The sequence below is a fragment of the Drosophila nasuta genome, chromosome 2R (assembly GCF_023558535.2).
Source record: "Drosophila nasuta strain 15112-1781.00 chromosome 2R, ASM2355853v1, whole genome shotgun sequence".
NCBI classification, from domain to species: Eukaryota; Metazoa; Arthropoda; class Insecta; order Diptera; family Drosophilidae; genus Drosophila; species Drosophila nasuta.
Window position 1 is genome coordinate 5706194 of NC_083456.1, and position 26444 is coordinate 5732637.

At 37.9% G+C, this 26444-nt stretch overlaps 3 protein-coding genes across 7 annotated transcripts; all 3 read right to left on the bottom strand.

Moving 5' to 3' along the window:
• Positions 1 to 6567: 6567 nt before the first annotated feature.
• On the bottom strand, positions 6568 to 15979 carry LOC132785781 (uncharacterized). 4 transcript variants are annotated; one of them, XM_060792057.1, is made up of 8 exons: positions 15614 to 15979; positions 15380 to 15549; positions 15171 to 15320; positions 14903 to 15112; positions 14684 to 14842; positions 14340 to 14626; positions 14144 to 14289; positions 6568 to 6641 (listed from the first exon to the last, which is right to left on the bottom strand). In XM_060792057.1, exons 1-8 carry the CDS (start codon positions 15891 to 15893, stop codon positions 6583 to 6585), a joined length of 1461 nt encoding a protein of 486 aa, XP_060648040.1. In that variant the 5' UTR covers positions 15894 to 15979; the 3' UTR covers positions 6568 to 6582. The 4 variants fall into 4 exon arrangements, with proteins under 4 accessions (XP_060648040.1, XP_060648039.1, XP_060648041.1 ...); XM_060792056.1 differs by lacking the exon at positions 6568 to 6641 and adding an exon at positions 12479 to 13210 and having other exon boundaries at positions 15614 to 15978; XM_060792058.1 differs by lacking the exon at positions 6568 to 6641 and adding an exon at positions 13860 to 14032.
• A 106-nt stretch (positions 15980 to 16085) lies between these two features.
• Positions 16086 to 18070, bottom strand: LOC132785779 (modular serine protease-like). 2 transcript variants are annotated; one of them, XM_060792055.1, is made up of 4 exons: positions 17953 to 18070; positions 17599 to 17884; positions 16471 to 17538; positions 16086 to 16415 (listed from the first exon to the last, which is right to left on the bottom strand). In XM_060792055.1, the coding sequence occupies exons 1-4, from the start codon at positions 18008 to 18010 to the stop codon at positions 16136 to 16138; spliced, it is 1692 nt and encodes a 563-aa protein (XP_060648038.1). In that variant the 5' UTR covers positions 18011 to 18070; the 3' UTR covers positions 16086 to 16135. The 2 variants fall into 2 exon arrangements, with proteins under 2 accessions (XP_060648038.1, XP_060648037.1); XM_060792054.1 differs by having other exon boundaries at positions 17599 to 17902.
• A 1868-nt stretch (positions 18071 to 19938) lies between these two features.
• On the bottom strand, positions 19939 to 20856 carry LOC132785782 (granzyme K-like). Its single transcript, XM_060792061.1, has 2 exons — positions 20321 to 20856; positions 19939 to 20265 (listed from the first exon to the last, which is right to left on the bottom strand). Exons 1-2 carry the CDS (start codon positions 20494 to 20496, stop codon positions 19989 to 19991), a joined length of 453 nt encoding a protein of 150 aa, XP_060648044.1. The 5' UTR covers positions 20497 to 20856; the 3' UTR covers positions 19939 to 19988.
• Positions 20857 to 26444: the final 5588 nt, after the last annotated feature.

Consider the following 26444-nt stretch of genomic DNA (forward strand, 5'->3'; position numbering starts at 1 on the left):
AAAGAGGCAAGGATAGAAGATACCTTGTGCACTTTGTAACATGGCTGAAACATGATGAAATCTGTGCAGCGAGTTTTAGAGCCCACACCGGTATCAAACCACAGAGACAATCTAAACTTTTCGAATCAATTTTAATTACCATAAATATGGCTGAACTTTTGCGCGACACACACACACACATACAAAGGGAAACTCAAGCTCAAACTCCAGCTCAGTCACTCACTCAGTCATTCAGTCAGCCATTCGCGAAAATGGAGGTCGTGTATTCGTCATTTCGCTGTCGGTTTGCCAGCTGCTATTTTGCCCTGTTGCTCTATGGGGAGCGAAAGTTTTGTATCTTTCAGTGCATCTCTGCAAACGTTGACGCATTGAACTTACTGACGTGTACTTAGTTTACTTTGCATACAACATTTTCAGTACCGAAAATTTATTTGCTTTCCCAAAGCGACATCTGGGATGACAGTGGGCTGAGCTTGTTGTTGAATCTATCTACATATTTTGACTTATAAAAGCAATTACACACTTTCACAAAAACTATTTCCAAGCACCATTTATATGTATAATACAATTAATATTATTTGAAGACGTCTTAAATCCTCAAAATACATATCTATTAAAGTACACAAACTTTATGGCTCGCCTTTAATGGCTTTCCCAGATGTTGAGGTGTGCATAAAGTTTTCATTGCTTGAATCACGTAGCCGACTGGATTCCCAATACCCAAATGAATTTATAGTTGCCATTTTCATTATTAAAAGAACTTCGAGCTGTGTGAAATGTAGCGCCTCAATCTGAGTATCTGTCCAACCTTTTGAATCGGCAGCTCAGTTGTGCTTTCAAAGTTGCAAAATTTCATTATGACGGATGCTTTGGGGGCCAAGCCAATGGTCATCAACAGCTCTTGCTGCCTGTTTTTTGAAGTGCTCCTTGTTCCCTCCTGCAAGGTAGCAAATTGCGAATTCTGCAACTGTCTTGTTGGCAAACTTGGCCCGGGATGAGATTTATATATATATATAGAGAGAGAGTGAGAGAGTTTTGGGGTCAGCATTGTGGATGCTCGCAATTAATAGGCAAAATGTGTTACAATATTTTTGATGGCATCGGTGTGGTCTCTGACTGTTGACTGTTGACTATTTTATGGCCTGGCTTATGGACGGACTTGATATGGAGAGGCTGAGTGGTTGAGTGGCTCCTTTAGGACTCCAAGACTCTGAGAACGTGCTGAATTTTAATTAGCTTCATTTTAATGGGTTGCGGTTGTTTACTTAGTTGATGCCCATTGTAGAAAGTTCTCTGACAATGCCTTGCCACTTAATTGAGCCAACAAATTTTGCAGCTTGAACAATAGTGAAAAAGACAGTCGCTGCATTGATACAGAACGCAGGCTTGAATGAGAATCGCACTCTTTTAGAGACTATGTATGACATAATAAACAATTTGGCACATGAATTTATCATAAATGTCAGGACATATGTACGCCATATGACCTCTGGGGATGGCGACAGTGAAAGGAAATAAAGGACAAAGAGGTTGACAGAGAGAAGCAGAGAGAAAAATCCCAAACCATAAGCCGAATTACACGCATGAATCATCAGAATTATCAATCATGTTCGAGTGGCGGCAACTTGGCAAACATTGAGGAACTGATACAGCGCAAATATCGCTACCGCCAGATACGCTGCACGGATAAAAGATACAAGATACGTATGTGAGTATGTGGGTGTGTGTGTGTGCGTGTACGTGTGTGTGAGGCAGCTTTCTCGCATGCTCACATTAAGTGCAACATAAGTGGAAATCAGCAAATATAATCTAAATAAGTGGTTGTTAAACAAAAAAATTTGTTTTTTTTTCGGCATTGTTTTCTCGCTAAGCCAAGCAAATGATAGGGAGAGAAAGAGAGAGATTGAGATTGAAAGTGAGAGTGAGTAAGAGAGATTCGGCGATGACATGTCTTGAGCAAATTTGTTTTGGCAACGCTGTCAACTATAATGGAGTCCTGTGTGTCATAGCGGAAATGGAAATGGAACCTGAGCAAACGTCATACGCAAATTGAATAAAAATGTTAATGCACCCAACATGCGTGGGGTAATCAACTCAATCAGGGCAACCGGCAAATAATCAAACTTCTGGCGTGAAACAATTGGGGATTCAAAATGAAAAGCAGCTCACGTTAAATGCGAACGAAAAGGGGCAATCAGAAAGGCAATGGCAATGCGAATCAAAATGAGCGACCCCGAAATAAACACTCGAAACGTGCCGTCACTTAGGAGGCTCCCGAAAGAGCAGGCTTTAAATTTAACACACGCCAACGCAGTGCTGTGTGGCGATGATGAGTTGGCACAACACAACAGGAAACGGCGCCCAGCGTTGGCCATCAGCTGGATGGATAGACAGACAGACAGGCTGCCATTGGATGCGGGCAAGTGGCAAAACTTTCATTGCTTTTATCCGCTTATTTAACACACATTTTTTCGGCTATTTTGCGCAGCATTTTATAGCAACACTAACTCCAGCGGCATCAGCATCAACAGCAAAAGGAGCCACGTGCCAATAGAATTTTGTCCAAATTTGCATCGTCATTTAGGAACAATTAGCAACAAGAGCATTATTTTACCACAGCATGACATCCACGGTATATGAGCAATGGTGATTGTTCATATTTATACACATACTTTTGTACATATGTATGACGGTATTTTTATCGTCACGCAAATATAATGAAGCTGCTGATGGATAGCATAAGGTTTGTTTTTGTGCAAAACTCTTATTTAACCATTTAACTTATTTATTCAAAATCCAACTAGAAATCTTTAGTTTAACATTTGTTCTCCTGACTTATTATCTAATCTATCAACGAACAATCTGAAATGTAAGAGCTAAATGTCCGCCGTTTTTATCCAGTGTGCAAGAAAGCAAGTAAAAAAGACGAGTGTACTCGCCTGTGCGGTATTATTCCTAAAATATACCGAATTAATACACCGCAAAAATAATAAGAATTTTATCGAATTCTATATTTTGTATATTGATATAATACTACATTTAAAATATACCATAGATAAATACTCACATATACATAAATATATGTATATATAAAAAAAGTATTTCTTAAATAATGTTGATCGATGAGTAACAATATTACCAGTATGTCATTCTACTATTTTTAATTCAAAACGCATAAAATATTTTATTAAAAAAAATAAATGCATTACTTTAACAAAAACGAATGGGTATTCATACTTTATTTTCATTCACGTTACGTTACGTTTTAGTATATACTGCATAATACTGCATCTAATAGTATGGTTGGCAACTCTATCCGAATGTTAACTAAAAAGGAAATAAAACATATGTTTAAAAACTTCAACTTTTTTTTAAACAGTTCAAGAGTAAAAGGATTCTGTTAACTGTAATTAAAACAAAAATAACCTAATAAGCTAAAAAATAATATCCTATTATTAAACAGTAAGTAAAATATATTTAACAAAGCAGAGAAATGTATTTAATAATTTCAACACATTACGTATTAGACAGTGCTCGCTTTAGGCATTTCTTTTAGTGGTTTCTCCTCTCCTTAATATGCTGATTAATAAATCATGATGTAATCCAAGGGGTATTAAATGATTTCTGTGTAATCGATAGCGCCCAAACCTTTGAGTAAATAATTAAATAGATTAATGAGTAACTAATATCAAGGGTGAAGCCTAATGAGATGCCTGAATGACATGCAGGACGCATCGTCTTGATTTATTACCTATGAGCATGAAAAAAGGATTTTGTAATGTGTATTTATTGCGCTTTTTGAAATATGTAAATGATTTTAAAGATTTTTTTTTTGGTGGTGGTTTGTTTACTATTTTTTTTTTTAATAATCATTTCGAATAACCACAACGAGCTGGGGGCAATAACAAATGGCTGCTAGTTGTTGGATGCAGGAAAGTATTGCTAAAGCGTTTTGCAATTTATACCAGAAATTCGACAATTTATTTCAATGAAATTGATTTTGCTGATGCCACGCCCCACTTCGCCCCGCCCTGCTGAACCATTGATGTGCGCTCGTGGATTGTGCGAGGTCTGGCTGGCAGGCAGACCAAAAACGAGCAGCGATAAAAAAAAGGGAAGCGCATTGGCAATGCGGCCCACGTAAAACGTTGTAACAATTCAATCAGTTAGCGTCGAGAAGAAATCGTTAGCTACCAAATTGATAATATTTGAATGCAGCACATTGGAAGATTTTATACTGCACTGGGCAGCATAACAATGGTCACTCAAAGGACGTGGCCAAGCAGTTGTCTGGAGAGCATCTTTAAGATACACCAAGTACACTAAATAGTTGTTTAAGAAGGGAAGCACGGGTTGTTATAGAGCATACTTTTACCTGCCAGCGAAGTTTAGCTCGAATGTTTTCTCCCCCAAAAATTTGAATTTGAACATGAATTTCTTATGTAATCAACGCTGGGATTGGAAGCTGGCCAACAACTTACTACGGCGACTACTGCTTCTCACTCTCTTGCTTCTCACCCGCACACGAGCACTTCATTAATGCGAGAACGTTAGGATATGCGCTGAAAGAGAGATAAAGAGAGGGGACTTGGCAATTCCAAGCGAGGATTGTTAATAAGCGCAGTTGCATTGGAATTGGGGACGCGACCAACTGCCTGGACAGTTGGGACTCTGCACGTACAAGCTGTGATTTCACTTGAATGTGAACGAGTGGGCAATATATATATATATATATATAGGAGGATAGGTAACAGAGGGGGACGGAACGGGTGTCTGCCATGTTTTTGCGGTTCGTTAGAAGAATGCAAAGGGTAGGTGCTAAAAGTTCAATATGCCAAACCAACTTCCAATGTTGACTTTAAAAACACATATAGTTGTACAGCACGTAAATTGCAGTGCGCTCCCTAGACGTGTATATATGTATGTGTATGGATGGGTGTGTGTGTGTGTGTGTGAGATTCTAATACTAACACTTCTGATTGCTGCAATATGCATGTATGATTTGATGTTATTCATCGTCGAACAGAGATTGCAATTCATTTTCAAACTTTTCTAACACATTGCAAACAACAGACAAATCAAAACCAAAGCCAAAGCCAAACCAGGTCCGACTGGCGACCAAGCTCGCATGCATTCATATTTATATCATGCGATTTATTTTTTGTGCAGCCATTTGAAAGCGGAAGCCTTTGTCATTACGCGTACCTCCACAAGCAACTGAAACATCAGAAGCGGCAAAAAGAACGAACAACGAAAAAAATAACCCTAAAAGGCGAATGTTTTATATTTTTGCAACAAAACTCACTAATTTTCTTTTATGCGGGCACAAAACAGACAGCAACACGAAACGCTCTACAACAAAAACAACAACTGGCAAAGAACAAAACACAAAATAATAAAAGCGAAAAAGTACTGCAAAAGAAAGATTCTACAAGCAAAGCGGCAAAAACAAAATGAAATGCTTTGCTCTGTGGATGTGTGGATGTCTGTGCTGTGTATGTCTGTATTGTGTATGTCTGTGTGTTAGCTCTTGTGGAAAAGAAAAAGATGGCTGCAGTGACACGGAATCAGTGAGAAGCAACAACATCAGTGGTAGTAGTAACAACAGCAACAGCAACAACAACACCAGGCAAAGCCGGCAAACGGGAAACACAAACAAATGTCACTCAACAATTTTTATGAGTCTGACAAAAGTGAATTATACGAATGGACCCGGGACGCCGACTCTTTTTCTAACGCAATTTATCTACGTTAGGCAAGCAGGCTGGTCAAAAAAAAAAACAGAAACAAAAAAGCAACAACAAGTCGAAAAAGCAGAGGCACCCAAGACCCAGAAAACCCAGTAGCAAACCCAACCTAGACAAATGGAAAAGTGTTGAATTTTTAGTGCACTTTGTCGCCGTTGTTATGGCCATGTTGTTGCTGTTATTATTGTTGTTCTTGCCTTGCATTTAATTCTCGTTTTGTATTTTATTTTTTGTTTATTGTTTCTTGAGTTGTATTTTCATTGTCGCTCGCTGCGTTTCACTTGCTCAGCTGCCCAACTGCTCAGCAAAATGAATTACAATACTTACATACTCACAATCCCATTTGTAGACCAGGCTCTCTGGCTCATAATTTTCACTAGTTTGTTTTTCTGCTTCGTCTTCTTCGTTTACTTGGCTGAGTAAGGTCATGAGAATTGGTTAAGTGGCAAGTGGACGGGGGATGGGAGGAAAAGCTACATTTGAGGGTTGACTCTTTTATTTATGCTTTTAATTTCCTTTGTTTTCATTGTGTTTCTGTTTTTTCATGTGTTTCGTTGACTTCTCTTTTCTCTCTGTCCTAGTCTTCTTTTGTGTTGTGCTTTGGCCGTTGACACAGCCAATATTTGAGAACTTTGTCAATGTCTGCATTTGGGGTTTGCCATTTGGGTTTATTGCCTGGAATTTTGAGTGAGTTTTGTCAGCTAGATTTGTTTGGCACACAAAGCAGCTCCATAACAAGGCCACATCCTTTATTGCTCCCAGTTACTTTTCAATATAAAATCCTTTTTCCAATAAGCTTGCAATTTTTGGATTTCGTTTGACCCAGTATATATTTTTATAGTACTTTGCGCAACGGTCCCGTAAAATGTATATTTACATGGGTTCTTTCACCCTCTAACAAAATGAAAATCTTAATCTTAAACTTCAATTTACTATTATTATTTAAAATTATACGTTGTGCATATGAAACAAATTATTTATTTGTTTAAAATATACAAACTAATTTGCAGTTTTTCTGATCGAATTAAAAATAATATGAAGAAAGTAATATTAAAAAACTTGGAGAAGAAAATAAAATAGTTTAAAGACAATATTTTCATGCGCAAGGTTGGTTCCCAAAGAGTAAATTAGTTAATTGAAATTTAATGTATTTTTGTTTACATTCCCTCAACTGTTTGTTAGCTTGATAGTTTAATATTTCATAAAATTCACATTGATTTTCATTCATTTAGTTCTTATGCCGAAAATAATTAAAAATTTAGGGAAAAACTATAAAAAATATACTTAAATTTTGAGTTAGAGTTTATTTTAACGACATATGCTAACAACGTGTTTACCATACGCATCTCTTAATGCACACCGTTTTATTGGCCATCAGACTTGAGGCACTAATGTGGCAAGTCATTTTCCTTGTTCAAGTCTTTTAGGGGCACCCATTAAAGATGTCTCGGCTATGGAACAAAACAGCGAGACAGATAGGAGAAAATACTCTCGTACACACATAGACACACACATTCTTATATGTATATGAAAAAGTTGGGTTATTGCTAATCAACTCACGTTTTCGCTGCTCGTTTCAAAATGTATTTTGTGACGCCATTTTGAAGTGAACTAAGCGACACCGCGTCTGCCATGTGCTTATCAGCAGGCTTATCAAATTCATCGTCATCCTTTTATTTTTCAAGTAGAAAGTCGGCAAGGGCAGAAGCAACACTTGACAACCGGTTTTTATGTGCGACACTATTACGTTTCCTTTTTAATAGTTGTGTTTTTTCGTGTTTTTCTTTCATTCCGTATTTTCGTTCGTTCGTTCGTTCGTTTGTTGTTGTTGTCAGTCGCTGATTAAAAGTTGAAGCTGATCTCAAGTACATCCGTCAGTTGGCAAGTCAAGTCACGCATTGAATTGCCTTCTCGCTATTTATAAGCATTGTCTATATCATTTCGAACCTCCCCATCGTTGAGTTTCATTGTGCCTGAGTCTGCTCGCAGTTGTCTGGCAGCGACATGCGCATTTATTTGATTTACTTTGTGTCCTCAAAGGAATCCACATGAAGCCAATGTGAAGGCGGGTGGCAGGATTAGTAGAGCTGCACTAATTCCGGGAGCGTCATTGTCTCATCTTTTATCTCAATGGTGAAACAAATCATTACTAAAACAGCCCGAAGCATTTTCAAAATATTCTATAAAATATATTCCTTAAATTTAAAAATTGTTGATTACAGAATTGCTAATAGAAAATTCTTTAATATTTCCTTCCTTGTGGTCTTCGAAAGCAGCCACAACCAAACAATCAAGCAACGATTAAAGTGGCCTCTGCAACGCTGTCAGTTGCAGGGAATTCAATTTCGGTGGCAGCAGCAAAAGCAACGTCGACGCTTGCGGGCTTCCAAGAGTTGTGATTTAACACATTGTTGTGCTTCGTCATTTGCCAGCCTTGTTTTATGGCAGATCTACACACCATTTGCATGTAAGGTTTCGCCCCGGCTTCAGAATATTCCGAATTTGCCACAATTATATTTTATAGGAGTGGCAGACAAAATAAATAAAATGTATATGGTATATGGCCCTCCTGAGACCCCAGAGACCAGATAGGACCCCATTCATTGGCCACCAACAACACCACCACCACCACGACCACCCAGGTTGAATCTAATTTTCCGCAGATTTTGCCATGTGGCAAACTTGCCCAGCTGGAGGAATCCTTGTCGCATTCAGTTGTGGTTTAGTTATCCCTGTCGCTTGGTTGCCTCGTTGCCTGCATAGTCCCTGGCTTTTGGACTCTAATTTGCATGCACTTTTCTAGCCAACACTTTAAGCTGTCCCCAATGACGCCTCCCCCTCCCTCCCCCTCCCCATCACCCTTCCTCTTCATCTCCAGGGCTCCAAAGCGAGAACAGCAGGAGCAGCCCTTGTGTGGCTGCTATGGCTACTGTTTAAATGACAGCTTTGTCTTCGATGCAGGAAGTGCCGTTCATAAAATTGGCCAACAGATATAAGTGGCCCAAAATGCGCACACTCCCTCACACACAAACACACACACATGGCTGAGTGAGCCAAAAAAGTTGTGTGTGTGTTTGGGGAAAAACACTTTTCTTAATTGGCAACACACTCGAAATGCGAGGAGAATTTAACAGCTGTCGGTTAGGTGAAAAAAGGTGTATGCGGATTTATGGATAGCAATGCAAGAGACTTGGATGCACACTCTCGAGTTCTGGATGGGAGTTACTCTAATGCCCAGATAATTGCAGTTAACAGTTGGCATATGACCATTTATTACATGCCACATGCTGTTGCTTTATTTTAAACGCTTTCGGGCGTTTACCATTCATGTGACGGTCTCAAGGATTAGTCACAGCCATAGCCACAATGTGAATGCCACAGAAACGCAAGAGGCACGTAAAAGCGCGTCAAGGCGTCATTGTACACTCCGTGTCTCTCTTGGTCTCTCAGACTCTCTCTCTCTAACTGTCTCCATGTCTGCCATAAATCTTGCTAACCTGCATTGTCCTGCGGCTGCCGCCGCCGCTGCCTTCGCAGCCTATGAAATGCCAGTTCAACTTGCCCATAAGTGGCTTAAATGTTGAATTTCAAACACAATGCGAGAAAAAAGGACATGGCCGGGTCCGCAGCAGAGAACGTAGCATTGTGCCAAGTGCCAAGCATGTGCCTGGCTTCGCATTGCAGCGCATCCGTCGCCATTCCCTCCCTCTGCACACATCCCCATCTGGATTGCCATTGCTGCCGCCTGTGCCGTGTGCCATGAATGTCCTTATAAATTGTCTGCAATGTTAAATGTTGCATGCGCCTCTCAGCGTGGGTTGCCTTTGACTCTGTCCGCCAACCCGACTGTCCGTCTGTCTGTCTGTCCGTCTGTCCTGACTGCCTGCCTGCCTTGCACCACAGAAATTTATGGCGTTGCCACACAACGAACACCAACTTGCAACGGCAATGGCAACGAGCATTGCAACAGCCCAGAACGACTCTGCCACTAATCAGCACACGTTTTAGTTGCCGCTGCCAAGCAGCGGAAGCTCAAATTGTTAAAAGCAATAAAGCTAATAAGTGATGTGGCAAATGTGCGGCCTCTCTTTGTCTCCCTCTATCTCAACTTTCCATTTCCCCTCTGCCACAGCTCTTTTACCCCCTTCCAACAACTCCACCATCACAATTCTTGTCCCTATCTGGGCTTATGTTCTCATGGAGGCTTTTAACCATAAAAGACCCTGTGCCACTTCTACATATAAATACATACTATGAATGCTATTCGAGATGGCAACGTGAATATGTTAAACAGAGAAAATTCTCTTCAGATCCACATTTTTTAAACTTATTTAATAATGTAAAGAAATCAGAAACGGAACAGTTTAGTTAAAAATGATAAAAAAAATTATATATTTATTTGTTTTAAGTTTATAATAATATTTAGTAATATGAAAATATAATTAACATAATGATTAAAAAGTTATACACCAACCAGAAAAAGTCTGCGTACACACTTAATGCGCAACTTCGATGTTTAATAAATATAAAAATGTTTATACATATCTTATTATTTTCATCAGATTTTGTGATACAAATACTCAAGTTTTTGGAAAACAAAATTAAAAAAAGGGATTTACTTTAATATCTTAAAATTGTATTTTAATACAAGAATAATTTTGTAATTGCTTATTTTATAGTCCGTTAATAAATGTACATACATATATAATAAACGAAGCTAACATTATGTACTATTCAACACTTAAACTAAGTTTTCATTATCATTTCTCAACACTTAAAATAAGTTAGTATTATGTTATTATTATCTAACACTTAAAATAAGTAATCGTTACGTACTTTACAGCACTTAAAATATGTAAGTATCGTAAGAGAAGGAAGAAACTAAAGAATCGATACTCAAGTAAGCGATCAATGTTACCACTAACATTGTGAAATAGAACCAAATGTCAAAAAAGTAAATATTATACATCATTCTACAATTTACGATTGCTGTGTATATGGTGTACATTGGTATCGTTACACATTTAAACTACAGCAACTGATTCAAGTTGAGTTAAATATGCGCGTAGTTTTTAGTAGGATTTTACAAAGTTTTTGTAAGTAGCAAATGTGCGTCATGTGGTCCATACCTAACTCTTGTGTTTCGGTGTGTGCGTGTGTGTGTGTGTGTGGGTTGCCATTCCCAACAACGGGAAATCAGCAATTAGTGACAGACAGACCAGTCGCCCCTCCAGGCGAGAGAAGCCAGCTGCCGCCTCCGCCGCCCCAATCAGTGGGACAGTCACGCATTTCCGCCAGCGCCAACTGCTTCCGGTGGCACTTTGCACTTTGACTTGCCAGCCGCCAATCCCCCAGCTCCGACTGTTCTCCCCGTGCAGTGGTTGTTTGCAGGACCTTTGAGGGCCACCTTACATCTACAGCCAGCACTGTTACCTCGTCTCCTTCTTGTACTGCGTCATGTAATTTTATGACTAATTAGTCAGCTACTACGTCAAGTTGGCAACTACATAAACACCAAGTAGTGTGTGGCAAAGGACACGGTGTGCATGGGCAGGGGCAGCAGCAGGGACACGGGCCGGAACACAGTGCGATTTTCATGCAGTTTAAGTTTATAACAGCTGTGGGCGTTTCTTGATCATGGGGGGCGTGGCCATTTATTTGCTTTGCTGCGCTTTTAATTGCCCTGCCAGCAGAACATTTTTGTGCTGCGTTTTTATGGCATGCGTCGACTTCCACATCGACGTCACCGTCATCATCAACAGCAACAAGAGCAGCAGCAGAAACAACAACAACAAAGTGAGCAACACAAATAGCAACAACAGCAAACATTTGCCTCCGGTCTGTCTACAAAGTTGAGTTGCAGTTTGTTAGTTGCCTGCTGCCAGTTGGCTTCGTTGTGCTCTTTGTTGCCATACCGAATCGACCCCACCGACGACTACTCCAACAATCTACAACATTCTTTGTTCTTATGGCTTTGGCTTTGTGTAATTTTGCAGCACAAAAAGTACAAAGCAGAAGCTTGAAGACATTTTTGATCCTACCCCCGCAGCAGCTTCAGCTTCAGCTCTAGAACAATTTGCGGTAATTTGTTATAGCTTTAAGCAGATTTTAAAGAGTGCTTTCCCCTCGTGTTCGTGAGTGCAGTCAAATCCAACAAATATCAAAATACAAGTAGTTATAATCAGAGTGCAGAATATTCAGTAATCGGAGCGGCTTGCAGCTTAGAGGGGCTCTAATTAATTACAGTCGTGTCATGAATATTAGCGAAAAATTATGTGAAATTTGCAACTGACAAAAAGACGACAAATGATTTCCGCTGTTAAATTATCCACTTCCGTTGCATGTACATCATTTGTATTCCACCCCGTCGTATCCCGTGCCTGCTCCGCCCTTAAATGTCGTCTTTCAACTATGAACAAAGTTGGCCAACACCTGCAACATGACCTGCCCCCAGCTAAAAGTGGCTGACAGCCGAAAATGGGCTAAACGGAAGATGGCCTGGGACTGAGGTTGGTTCGGGTTGCTGACGTCGCGTCGCGTTGCGTCGGTTCATTTGGGGTTGAGTTAGGCGTGTCGGGTTGGATGGCTGGATGGCGTGTTGAATTTAAAAATACACACGAAATTTAAATGACAAGCAACTAATGGAAATTGTTAACAATTTCCAGTGGCAGGTGGCAAGAAGTTTTCAACCAACGAACCTGCGAGTTCCCAGCTGCGTCAGCCTTTGCATCAAAAATCAGCTAACATCACAACAAATGGCTTCATTTATTTGCGTCTTTTGTGCAATGTTAGCGCGACTTCCGGCCAACAGAGAAATCGTGGGCGGAAGAGCATTTGAAGAAATCCTGATTTACGTTCCATGCGAAAGTGTGAAAAGTTTACCTTGAAAAATGCTGCTAACAACAACGAAGCAGCAACAACATATTATGTTTATAAAAGTTAAAGTTGAAAGTTTCCAGAGAAGTTGTCCTGGTTGTTGTGCTGCTGTTGCAGCACTTGCCATGATTAAATGACCAAGAGACGTCAGTGTTTTTGTGGTTATTTTTTGTATATCTGGATAAAACTTCGAAAGGAGTTTCCACAACAGAGGAAACTCTTAATTTGGACACACTAAAATTGCAGCTGCATTGCGACACACCAAGTACAAAATACAATATATTAAAGACCTTCCAGTGAAGATTCCGAAGGTGTCACCTCGGAACTGCTGCCGGAACGACGTGATCTTTTCCTTATACTGCCATCGGGTGTCACCATATGTTTCTTGAGATCGATTTCCTCAGTGTTGACCTTCAAACAGATGTCGATGAAGAGGCATAGATCAATGCTCTTCAGCTTTTTGGCCAGCCTAAATGCCTCGTGGAGCATTTCCTTTTGTTTTTCAACTTTTCCAAGTATTGTATGCGCCTTACAGGCCACAAGAGCGCTCAACACTGCCCAAATATAGCTATTGCACCTAAGGGCCTCTACGGAATTAAGGAGCATATTAACTAACAAGTCGGTAAATGAGAACGGTAAAATAAACAAACTGAATAAGTTAGCCCTTTTTTTTGTTTTTTTTTTTTTTTGAGATCACTTTTGAATTTGTTCGTTCTTGTTCAACTATTCTCGTTTATGATCTTTCGTTTGTTACTTTTATTAAAAAAACAGATTATGTAATATTATGCAAACGAAGAAAAGAATTTGGTAAATTGTACGATGCTTACACAGCACTAGTTACTAGTGCTGCAGCATAAAGCTCATTGTATGTAACAGGCAGAAGGAGGCATCTCCGACACTTTTATGTAGACATATACATATACGAGTATACATATATAGTATTCCGTACTAACCGAAATCTCAGAGACTTTAATATTGATAAAATTATTTTTCAAGTTTGTTTTAAATTTGTGCCCCCGCAAATCGATAACAATCGAGCGTAAATTTGAAGCTAGAGTCGATTTTTGGTAAATACAATAATAATAATTTGGTCAGACTAAAATTGTGGAAGTTATTTAAGAAATACTTCTGTATGGGCAAAACCGCTTACTTACTACGGGTCTTAAGATCCTTTGGATGACAATCAGGTGTACTTTCCACTTTATGGTAAATTTTGAATGTAGTACTACATCAATATACAAAATGTGGTCTTTGTTATATTTTTAATATTTTTGTGGTATGTCAATTTGCTATATTTAAAATGAATACCGCACTGTTTTGCTTTATTCACAATGGACTGCGGGTATATTTCTTACTTCTTTTTTGTTATTTAGTTTGTTCGATAAAATCGTCTTTAGGTCTCGCCAGTTCTGTTCGAATCCATTTTGTTCGTTTCAAAAGAACGAGAATGAGACCCGAATCAAATAAACTATATTTTGTCGAACTAATTCAGAACGTTATGGCAAAATACTAGAACTTACCATCTATAGACTTGCGGGCCAATAAACAGCATGCATCGAAGGAATTAATGTTTAAGTGCGCCTGGGCGTATTCATGGTAAAGATAACTGCGTTCAATGGGATACTTGGCAAATCTCATCCGATACTCATAGCGTGCAGAAAGTTTTCTAAAATGTAAAGCGTATGAAATAGCATCAACATTCGCTTTATGACTTACTTGAATTTTTCTGTTTTTGGATCAACAACAAATTGCCGCCTTAAAAATATGTTTTCAAATTTATTCTGTCTGCCCAAATCTAGTTCTGTTGGTATCTTAAAAAGTTTCATTAGACGCTGTCGGCCACCCAAAATTTTCATGTCTGTTGGAATTTTGTATTCGTTAATGCGGGCCAAACCCAAGTAGTTGTAGACCTCATTAACGAATTCAAATTTCCAGGGCATGATTCGATTTGTTTTGACTGTCACATAATTGCCCATGACCTCATCAACAAACTTTGTCAATTTCTGCAAAACAAAAATTGAGAATCTCGCAGGTGAACAATTTTCGTCAGTTCAACTTACGTTCATTTTGTTAGACCGGATTAGATTTCGTATGGTTCGCAGTATCTTGAACATGTTTCGTCGTGTCTGATATTGAATGCGAAAAAGATTCTCTTGCTGATACAGTTCGTTTTTACCAGCATTGCGACAATACATTGGACAACGCGTGTGTAACATTTTCTAGTCGAAATGTATCTTAGAAATTATATACATACGTACGTATGACGATGGAATGCTTACGGTAAATGTTCGCGCTATTTTGTAACTATCCTCCGCCATAGACTTTAAGTTTGCTGACGACTCGGAAAACTGATCTATCAAGAGATTCGGATTTTCGCGCAATTCTTTAAGGAAGCCAACATCTTGCCAGAACTTGTCCAAATATCTTTCATTATAGATCTTAAACTGACGTTTGCGTCTGCTCTTCTCCAGAGGAACAAGAAACTCTTGCTGTGTAACAGATGTAATAATTTTGGGAAACTCCTTTTAATGTTGAGCCAGTTTCTACCTCAGTTTCCAAAATGCTAAGCACGTCGCATGCAGGCTTCGAGGATTTTGTTATTCTGTTACCTTCTTTTATATGCATCATCTTGTTAATAAGACGATGAGCAGCTGGCGATGTGGCATCTGAAAGCGCATCATTGATGTTTTCTGTGATCTGCAAAGTGATAAGCCCTCAATTGGACAATTATTATTAACAATTACGCTTGCACTTACGACAGTCAAGCGGTTTTGCACTGGTTGTACTTTGGAATAACTAAATAGTCTCATATTATGGTGAAGACTACGCAAAGCATTCTCAAGTTTGTTCGACTCATATAATGAATCGGAAACCTCCAAGTTAACTTTATGGTCAAACCCATCTGGATTGTTATTCCTTAAGATTGCTGTAAAATATAGCAAAGATAATCAAATGCTATAGATAGGTGCCATATATAAGTTATCTGCCACCTTTGGCATAGCTACAGTCAAGAAGAGCAGCTGGTGCTCGTCCCTGCATCCTTTTCACGTGTGCTCGTCTCCTCAAAGCGCTAGTATCATTGGGGTCTAAGTCCAGAGCCTTATTCAAATATCGCATGCTTGCTGGAAGATTGCCCGTGCGCTCGTAATAGATGCCCCAATCTGTATACATACTGCACAACTGACTATTGGACCATTTAAGCATTTCCCATGGCTGAACATGAGGCTTTAATCCGGCTGAAGGTACGATTGCCTCGTTACTTCCAGACATTTTAAAATTAATAAAAATGTTTTAAAATAAAATATAAAATCTACAAAAAAAAAAATAAAATATCATGTAATAAAATGTGTGTCGGCAAAACAGTAACTGATTTAAGCATATTTCTACAGATGTTTCTATCAATTTCAGACAGTTGCTCAAATGCTTACTATAAACTTATTAAGTTTAACTAGAAAGCAGAAATAAATGGTACATACATATATATGTATTTATTAAACTCAATACATTTGTTGTTAATTTAAGGCCCTATTTTTTATTTCATACCGCTTTATAGCTTGTTTTAAGTTATCATTGATGTCTCTGAGATCAATAAAATTTGTTTTGTTATTAGCAATATGCGTCAGCGTGTAAGTTTGTGAAGTTGAATTATAATATTCCAACGGCGTTCCAGGCAACACTTTATCCTTAGTTTTATTATTTATGAGATTTTGAGTAATATTGTCCAAGCAAATGGGACGAATATTGGCAGAGAGTTTGAAAGGATTTATCATTTTGAGTATCACCGTACGATTTCTGGAAACATACAATTAATCAAATGTTATACGGTATAGTTATATTTACGACACACCTGCCAGTATAAATATGAGAAATCGTCTTTGTGTCGAAACCGTTCTCATCAGCCTTGTTAAAGCCAATTGTATGATTGCCCAGCACAATCAGTATTGCGTGAGCGGGGGGTCTTGACGCGAAGCAACTGGCAGCAGTAATCACATATCTCGGATCTATTATTGTGCCTAGGCACATAAATTCGTAAACCTCATTGTGGGTATTTTTGTAAATGCTGACAATCCACGGATGACCTTGGACTGTGCTAAAAGTCTTGCCGCAATCAGGTTTACATTTGAAGGTAGGAGAACTGAGAGGTTTACGTTGCCACGCGCCAGTAATGTCACAAATTTGATTTCCGCTCGAACGATCATCATTCTTATATCCAGTAGCACAATTAGATTCTACTTCTGTGTTAACATAAAGTGGATCTTTTGCACAATCTTTGACCTGTCCATCGAAGCTGCAAGTCGCTTCAATGCTGGGATCGTTAATGATTATGTGACGTTCGCAGGTCTTAATACATTCAGCCCAGGATGCCCTCCATTTGCCCTTATCACATGTATTTACATCGTCACCTATTAGGCCATATCCCTTGTCGCATGAGAGACGAACCGACATCCCATGGGGCACTGGATTACCATTGATATAAGGCATTGCATTGTACATGCTTGTCAAATATATGACATTGTTACTAGATGGCACACTGCAGCTTTCTTCATTGCCTAATAGATCTGGAGTCTTAGTTGTAAGTATTTCAATTTCGGGTCTATTAGGAACGGAAGCATTTGTAATCTGCCATCGGATTATAGACCATTCAATTTCCAACGGTTTTTTATTCCATTTATTGCAAATAGGGGCCAACTCATCCGAACTATCGCGACAATCAATGTTATGATCACAAGCAGCTGTTCTTGCAATGCAGGCTCCGTAGGAACAGCGAAAGGATTCTTTCCCACATTGCTTTCCAACGCATAATTCATTAGACTCATCTGACCCATCCCTACAGTTCTCAGTTCCATCGCATAATTGAGTATAACGTATACATTCCTTGGATCTCTGGCATTGAAACTCCGCATAAACCTCTTTACTGAAAGTTATTCGCAATGCAATAAAATTGTAGAAACATATCATAGGTATGCTTACTTACTTACAATCGCCCATCAATTGATTATGAACTTTTTCACAATTGAACTTAAATTCATCTGTACCGTCCCAACAATCGCGATGACCATTACAATATTGCTCATCGCTGTAGCAGCCACCATATGAGCATTTATTTGCAGTGCAATTCATGTCATGACACGCCGCAAATGATTCATCACTACCATCCATACAATCGTTTTTAAGATCGCACATCAAAGTAGCAGGTATACAATCGCCATTTCTGCATTTGAATTGATCTTCAGAGCAGCCATTTTGAATTTGTGAAGCCACTGAAAATATGATCATTTCTTTAAAGAGCAAAACTCAGAAAAACTAAATAATTGCTAACTAATTTTACCAATTTGTAATAAAAGAATGCTAATAGCAAGTAGTTCACAAAAGCGACATTTGTGCATTTTAAATGCGTATTAAATAACTATTCCGCTTTATGCTGAGTCAACTGTTCTCGTGTAAGAAACTTTTTATACTGAATGTCGAAATAATTTAATACATTGGCTATCAGCTTATTCAAAAGAGGGGCGACAATTTCTATTGACGTCAGTGGGAAAAAAAGCGATAATAAAATTATGCACATGTTTATTTCGAATATAGTATAAGAATTGAAAAATAGTTCATTTGTTATTGAATTGGTACACAAAGCAATAATGTGATGAAATATACAACATTTTTGTATATTATTAAAACCTGGTAAGATAAAGAACGTAATTTGCATAGAAGTTAATGAAGCTTAGTGGTAGTAGACTAAAATTTGTTAAGAATTGCTTCTGCCTTTTGGTATTCAATTGTAACCCATTTTTATGCCATGCACCCAATTGTAAGGGCCGCCTTTAATTTGCATTCAAATGTTGAAACTAGTTTTTAATCAATGGGCATGCAACGAGTGCATATTGAAAAATTGAAGTGCGAAAAAAGCTCTTTGATCAATTCACTAACAAAGCCGGCAAATGTACAAAAGTAAAAAAAGTATTCACGAACAAATTGAAAAACTATGAATTTGAAATGAAAGTGTGTGCACTTGAGTGTGTGAATGTTTTGATCGACAAGCCATTCAATCGGCTCACACAAATAGTGGTGATTTAAAGACTGACTAGAAAATGCTCTACGTAAATGGAATAAATAATTATAACAAACACAGAACTTATACTGTACAATAAATAATAAAAAAAATAGGAATATTTTTCCCATTTAAATTTTGAATTTGTTTTTAGTATTTTGTATTATTTTTAAATGAAATTGTTAAGTTTGAGAATGATTGTTGAATATTATTAAGCCTTAAACTTCTAAAATATTATTTTTAATTGGAATTATTGTTAAATGAATTTATATCAAATAATTTCAGTTCTTTCAATTGTGTTTCAAAAATGCTGTGGACGACTAGCAGAAAGTATTGAATTATATATTAAAATAACTGTGGATCAGCTATGGCAGCATTTGATGTTGCATCGGGTAATGTACTGTGGAACAGTGGGAGAGATTTTGAATCATTTGCAGAAGTGCACTAGTGAGAATGGAATTGTTTACAAATTGACAACAAAATGCGCTTTTGTCATTCAGCAAACAGCAAGCGGCAGCGTCAAGCGGCATTTTACATGGCCAAAGGGGCGTATACTTTATCTGGATTGACATGAGCTGACGCACACACACACGCTGACATACAGACTTTCAGTTTGTCGTTGTAAAATTTTCTTTATTTGTGATGTTGTTTAGTTTTTATACCCGACACCCATAGGGTAGAAGGGTATTATAACTTTGAGCCGGCAGGAAATGTATGTAACAGATAGAAGGAGGCATCTCCGACCCTATAAAGTATATATTTTCTTGATCAGCGCCAACAGCCGAAATGATATAGCCATATCCGTCTGTCCGTTCATCTGTATAAACAGCTATGTATATCTCAGAGACTACAATATATAGAGATATCATTTTATTTAACAGCCATTAATTTCGGCAGCACTTAAGTATGTCTCACGCCCACTTCCGAATATAACATTTTAATAAAAAACATAATTTTTAAGCTAGAGTAATTTTTGCACAAATTTTTGGTAATAACTTTATTATTTATGATTCCTAAAAACTGGGTTGCGATCAGATAAAAAATGTAAAAGTTATTCAAGAAATACTTTTGTATGGGAAAAAGTAAGATAGATACAGTCGATCATGCATCTTTTTCAATATAAAATATTTACTATCAAGTAGTCTAATGTGTATTGGCAGAACAGTAAATGCTTAAAACATATTTCTGTTTTCATTACATTCAGACAGTTGCTCAAATGCTTACTATAAAATTATTAAGAATATCTAGAAAGCAGAAATGAATGGTACATACATATCATATATATTTATTAAACTCAATATATTGGTTGTTAATTCACTTTACAAAAGCCTATTTTTTAATTCATACCGCCTTAAATTTGTTTTTATCTTATTACTGATGCCTCTGAGATCAATAAAATTTGTTTTGTTATTAGCAATATGCGTCAGCGTGTAAGTTTGTGAAGTTGAATTATAATATTCCAACGGCGTTCCAGGCAACACGTTATCCTCAGTATTATTATTTATGAGATTTTGAGCAATATTACCCAAGCAAATGGGACGAATATTGACAGAGAGTTTGAAAGGATTTATCATTTCGAGTATCACCGTAGGATTTCTGCAAATATAAAATTAATCGAATGTAATGCGGTTTAGTTATATTTACGACTCACCTGCCAGTATAAATATGAGAAACCGTCATTGTATCGAAACCGTTCTCCTCAGCCTGGTTAAAGTCAATTGTATGACTGCCCAGCACAATCAGTATTGCGTGAGCGGGGGGTCTTGACGCGAAGCAACTGGCAGCAGTAATCACATATCTCGGATCTATTATTGTGCCTAGGCACATAAATTCGTAAACCTCATTGTGGGTATGTTTATAAATGCTGACAATCCACGGATGACCTTGCACTGTGCTAAAAGTCTTGCCGCAATCAGGTTTATATTTGAAGGTAGGAGAACTGAGAGGTTTACGTTGCCACGCGCCAGTAATGTCACAAATTTGATTTCCGCTCGAACGATTTCCGTTCCAACGATCAGGCTTATATCCAGTAGCACAATGAGATTCTACTTCTGTGTTAACATAAAGTGGATCTTTTGCACAATCTTTGACCTGTCCATCGAAGATGCAAGTCGCTTCAATGCTGGGATCGTTAGTGATCTTGTGACGTTGGCAGGTCTTAATACATACAGACCGGGATGGCCTCCATTTGCCTTTATCTCATGTATTTACATCGGAATCTATTAGCCCATATCCCTCGCTGCAAGAGAGACGAACCGACATCCCAAGGGGCACTGGATTACCTGTGATGTAAGGCATTGCTGCGGACATGCTTTTCAAATGGATGACATTGTTATTAGATGGCACACTGCAGTTTTTTTCATTGCCTAATAGATCTGGAGTCTTAGTTGTAAGTATTTCAATTTCGGGTCTATTAGGAACGGAAGCATTTGTAAACTGCCATCGGATTATAGACCATTCAATTTCCAACGGTTTTTTATTCCATTTATTGCAAATAGGGGCCAACTCATCCGAACTATCGCGACAATCAATGTTATGATCACAAGCAGCTGTTCTTGCAATGCAGGCTCCGTAGAAACAGCGAAAGGATTCTTTCCCACATTGCTTTCCAACGCATAATTCATTAGACTCATCTGACCCATCCCTACAGTTCTCAGTTCCATCGCATAATTGAGTATAACGTATACATTCCTTGGATCTCTGGCGTTGAAACTCCGCATAAACCTCTTTACTGAAAGTTTTTCGCAATGCAATAAAATTGTAGAAACATATCATAGGTATGCTTACTTACTTACAATCGCCCATCAATTGATTATGAACTTTTTCACAATTGAACTTAAATTCATCTGTACCGTCCCAACAATCGCGATGACCATTACAATATTGCTCATCGCTGAAGCAGCCACCATATGAGCATTTATGTGTAGTGCAAATCATGTCATGACACGCCTCAAATGATTCATCACTTTCATCCTGACAATCCTTTTTTAAGAACGCACATCAAAGTAGCAGCTATACAATCGCCATTTCTGCATTTGAATTGATCTTTAAAGCAGCCATTTTGAATTTGCGAAGCCACTGAAAATATGATCATTTTTTTAAAGTGCAAAACTCATAAAAAATAAATAAGTGCTTACTAATTTTACCATTTTGTAATAAAAGAATGCTGGCAAGTAGTTCACAAAAGCGATACTTGTGCATTTTTATTGTGTGTTTTATGTTGAGTCAACTGTTCTCGTTCAACAAACTTTTCATACTGAATGTCGAAATAATTTCATACATTGAGAGGCGACAATTCCTATTGCCATCTGTAAGTAAAGAGAGCGATAAGAAATAAGAAATTAATAAGGTTTAGTGGTTGTCCATTAAAAGTTGTTGTTATTTAAATTTCTGACAAAGCCTGCAAATGCACAGAAATGCCTTGATCGACAAATCATTTATTTCCACAAATTTCGTAGTCTTGTATTTATATCATACGTAAATGAAATAAATAAATATCACGAACACTTAATTAATTATTAATTATATAAGGCTACTTTTAATATTTATACGAGCTAGCTATAGGGTAAAAAAGGAATTATGACTTTGTGCCTCCATTGAAATGTAGTTATCATGCAGAGGGTCTGATCAGAATCAACATTCGAGACGATGCAGCCATGTCCATTTAATTATATGTCCGAACGCTTGAATGAATAATCCTAGATCTCAGAGACTATAAAAGGCAGAATTGTAATTTTTTCGACAGCACTTTTTATGTTTTTGCACAAAGATCAAGTTTGTGTCAACATTTTTCTACGCCCATGTCCGCCCCTCAAATCGATCAAAACCAAATAGCAATGCTAATTTAGAAGTTATTGTTGAGATTCTTGGTACTTAACCATAGTCTTTATGATTCCTGAAAATTTCTTATTAAAGAAATACTTTTGTATGGGCAAAACGCTTTCTTACTAGGAGTCTTAGTTGCTTTAGCTGATAATCTCGAATATTTTGCACTCTATGGTATATTTTGAATGTAGTACTATATAAAGCTACATAAAGTAGGTTATGTGTATTTTTAGTATTTTATGGAATAGTCACAGTCGAGCACACTAGACTGTAGCGTTCTTACTTTATTTGTATTTGTGTGCATAATTTTTAACTTTTAAACTTCACTATAAATTATGTTCTTTTGATTTAATATAAATTTATACGAAATAGTTTGAATAATTTCTTTTGTGAATCGAAAATGCTATAGACGACTAGCCGAGAGTGTTGTATTGTAAAATAAAATATTGGTGGAACAGCAATGGCAGCGTTTGATGTTGCATCGGGAAATGTACTGTGGAACAGTGGGAGAGAGTTTGAATCGTGTGCAGACGTGCACTAGTGCAAATTGGCAAACAAAATGCGCTTATGTGATTCACCATACTACAAGCGGCATTTTGCATGGCCAAAGGGGCGTATACTTTATCTGGATTGACATGAGCTGATGCAGACACATACACACACACACGTTGACATACAGACAAATGAGCGCAAATTGCACTGTCAGTTTGTCGTTGTAAAATTTCCTTCATTTGTGATGTTGTTTAGTTTTTCTTTTTTTGCTGCTGCACAGTCACAACTGTGTCAGCAACAAGAACGAACACAGATAAAAAAACATTTACATTAGGAATGTTCAACTATTTGTGCATAAACTTCTAAAACTGTATCTAAAATCGTAAACTATTATTATGCATGTTAAGTTATACTTTCACAAGAAAGACCGAATTCTTATTATCAAATTTTTTGCGATCATATTAAATTCAAGAATGAAGAAAGACTGTACTTCGTACCCACAAAGCATTTCTCTAGAGAATAATTATAATACCCTCAGCAAGCGTATAAAAAATAAAAATTTTAACACGCAAATTTTTGCATCCCCATGGGAGTAGATATCGCCAACTAAATACAAATTCCCATAGGAGCATTTACTTCAATCAAGCGCACATTATTATAATTTAATACTATTATTTTATTTTGAATATCAATTGTAATTTGAAAATTACTATAATAATTTTAGGATCGAAGTCAAGTTTTGCTTTGTAACGTTGCGTGTAAGCATTTCTCTAGATAAAAATTAGAATACAGCTATATATTCTAATAAATATATTTGTAAAATGATAAACTTGGCAATTTTGATATATAATGATTTGCGTCAAACTAATTCCCACAGGCCATTTATATAAATATTTTAATTTTTTATCAATACAATAGCATTGTACATAATTATTTATTATTATGTCCGCCAATGCTACGAAGTGCACGATACTGGAAACAAAAGTCTTGAGTAGGTCTTACTTATGGCATAAAATCAATTTATAAACCTACGGGTAAGAAACGTATTACTCAATTAATAAAACTTAAAATTGTAGCGAAGAGCATCTTCAACTTTGCCCATATCCCTTGTGCACTTAGTCATGAGCAGATACCCGACCGGAACTCAAAACACGATCTTGCGGCCATTTAAAATACGAGGAAATGTGAGAGAAAAAAAGGTCAGGAAAACTTTTAGCAAAGTTTCCCGGCGACTGGCGAGCGAGAGACGTTGAACTGTTGCGGTATATGTGAAATGGAGGTCATGGGAGGAGGTAAGCTGGCTCTTATCCAATTAAGTCATAACTCAATATGTGCTGAGAGATATGCACTTGGTCATTACTTAGGCAAAGGCAAAAATTTAGCTCTAATAACTTTTGAGCTGGAGCTATCTTCCATCCACTTTTTGGTGGTGCTCCGCGCCAAGCAGATAATTTTCACACCACCCATCCTCTGGAACTTGAACCAGACCCACATCCAGTAATAACGCCAACAACAGCAGCACGTAGTCATGTAATTTGCAGTCCAGAGTTTTCGGCCAAAATTTTAGTTTATTCCCAGCAACAGAGCTACCCAAGCTTGTGCCTCGCCTTGGCTTGGCTTCGCTTGGCTTTTACGGCACCAGTGAGACTGTGCTACAACTCATTTGGCGTTGACCAGGTCTATGTTGTTGTTGTTGTTGTTACTGCTCCAACTTCCCGTCTTGTCGCCCACAGTTCCTAGTGCAAGTGCGAGTGTGAGTGGCTGCGAGCTGTTCCAACTCCATCCATCTGCAGATGAACGCGCGCATAAATTATTCATTTGTAATGTGCAGGAGCTTTCCTCGGCGAGGACCCAGGACGAAGGTCGAAGTGTGTGCTGTCTGTGTGCACTTTTGGCACAGGATATGACACTGACACTCAGCGCCCGACGCTCGTCCTGCGTCAACAACTTCCTTGCTGGAACTCGGACTGGATCTCAGCGGTCTCGGCGCTTTTGGCGTTTACTTTGGTTTGTAATTTCCTTCTGGAGTTTGCGACGCCAAAAGGAAGGCAGCCAGAAATGGCGAAAAACCCCAAGAAATACACAGCAGGGACAACAGCAGGCGAAGTGCATTGCAAATGACGATTGCAACAGCCCCAGTCTCAGTCGCAGTCAGCGTCGCAATCCCAATCCCAATCCCCTCGTTTTTACAGCCCGACTTCGGTTGGTTTACCACTACTCTTTGGGGAGTCCCATTGCTGCAATTGCAAACTTTAAAGTTTACTCAGATCTCTACAGCTGTGTGTGAAAAGTTTCATTTGTGAATTGAAAAATTATTTCTAGTTTCATATGCAGAGTGTGTCATTTACAGGCGAGCCAAGAGCAGACAAGTAGACAACTCGACAGCCCACCGAGCCAAACAGCATAACCATTGACAAAATGGAAAGTTGTTGACTTAGTTTCCGTTTCTTTGGACTGTTTCCGGTGCAGCTGCCCTAGCTGCCTCTGCTGCCAGTGCCAACCAACTTCGTATGGCCTGTGTGCAACATAATTCTCGTAGAAGTCTCGAGTCTTTCATCTTAGATGTCAGCAAGAAGGCAACAGTTTTAATTATGAACACGCCTCGTTTAAATTGCAATTCTCGTCTTTTCTACGGCCGCAAATTTTGCGTTAAATTTCATAATTAAAATATTTTAGCTTTTGCGGCAACATTTTAATCATGTTTTTCCTCAGGTTTGCAATTTTGCCTAAATGCGTTAAGAACTAAAAAGTCAGTTACAGTTGCATTTATTTATTATTAACTTTGCAAATTAGTTGAAATGAATAGCATAAATGTAATTCCGAAAACTTACTCCAATTAAAAATGCAACCCGTATGAGCTTATATAATAATTTCAAATTCGTAAGTAAGTGTTACACACAGCGAATAAAATCTCCAAACTTAAATAAGAAATATGTAATCAATGCAAAGCTATATCGACATCGAAGTTAAAATGAATGCTGAAAAGAGGGCCCATTCTTAAAATATGATTGTCTTTAGGATACATATATTCTCATATCAAGAATATAATCCTATTTCATGAATTGAAAAATGTCATATTTTAACTCACAATGCAAACACTTAAATCAAAATGAAAATTTTTGTATTCCCGCTACCCATAAGAAAACTACTATAACCTTGATCCAACAGGAAATGTATGTAACAGGCTGAATGAACCTTTTCGGACCCCAGAAAGAGAAACAGTATATATTCTTGATCAGTGTCAACAGCCGAACCGATAAAGCCATGTCCGACTGTTCGTGTGCCTGAACACATAGATTTCAGATGTAGATGGAGATATAATTTGTGGCCAACACCTATTATTGTTGATCAAATTCATCTTAGAGCTTTGCCAATTCCGCCCCAAAAAAAGGAAAGAAAATCAAATAGCAAGCATAATCTTATTGTCTGAATTACATAATATGATGGCGATTAGATAA

Coding starts and splice junctions, on each gene's coding strand:
- LOC132785781 (XM_060792056.1), bottom strand. CDS start 15,893: ATGTCTGGAAGTAACGAGGCAATCGTACCTTCAGCCGGATTAAAGCCT. Junction 14,627..14,683: donor TCCGGTCTAACAAAATGAAC/GTAAGTTGAACT, acceptor TTTGTTTTGCAG/AAATTGACAAAGTTTGTTGA. Junction 13,211..14,143: donor GGCCCGCAAGTCTATAGATG/GTAAGTTCTAGT, acceptor TTAATTCCGTAG/AGGCCCTTAGGTGCAATAGC.
- LOC132785779 (XM_060792054.1), bottom strand. CDS start 18,010: ATGCACAAATGTCGCTTTTGTGAACTACTTGCTATTAGCATTCTTTTA. Junction 17,903..17,952: donor CATTCTTTTATTACAAATTG/GTAAAATTAGTT, acceptor TGCTCTTTAAAG/AAATGATCATATTTTCAGTG. Junction 16,416..16,470: donor TCTCATATTTATACTGGCAG/GTGTGTCGTAAA, acceptor GTATGTTTCCAG/AAATCGTACGGTGATACTCA.
- LOC132785782 (XM_060792061.1), bottom strand. CDS start 20,496: ATGTGCCTAGGCACAATAATAGATCCGAGATATGTGATTACTGCTGCC. Junction 20,266..20,320: donor TCTCATATTTATACTGGCAG/GTGAGTCGTAAA, acceptor TTATATTTGCAG/AAATCCTACGGTGATACTCG.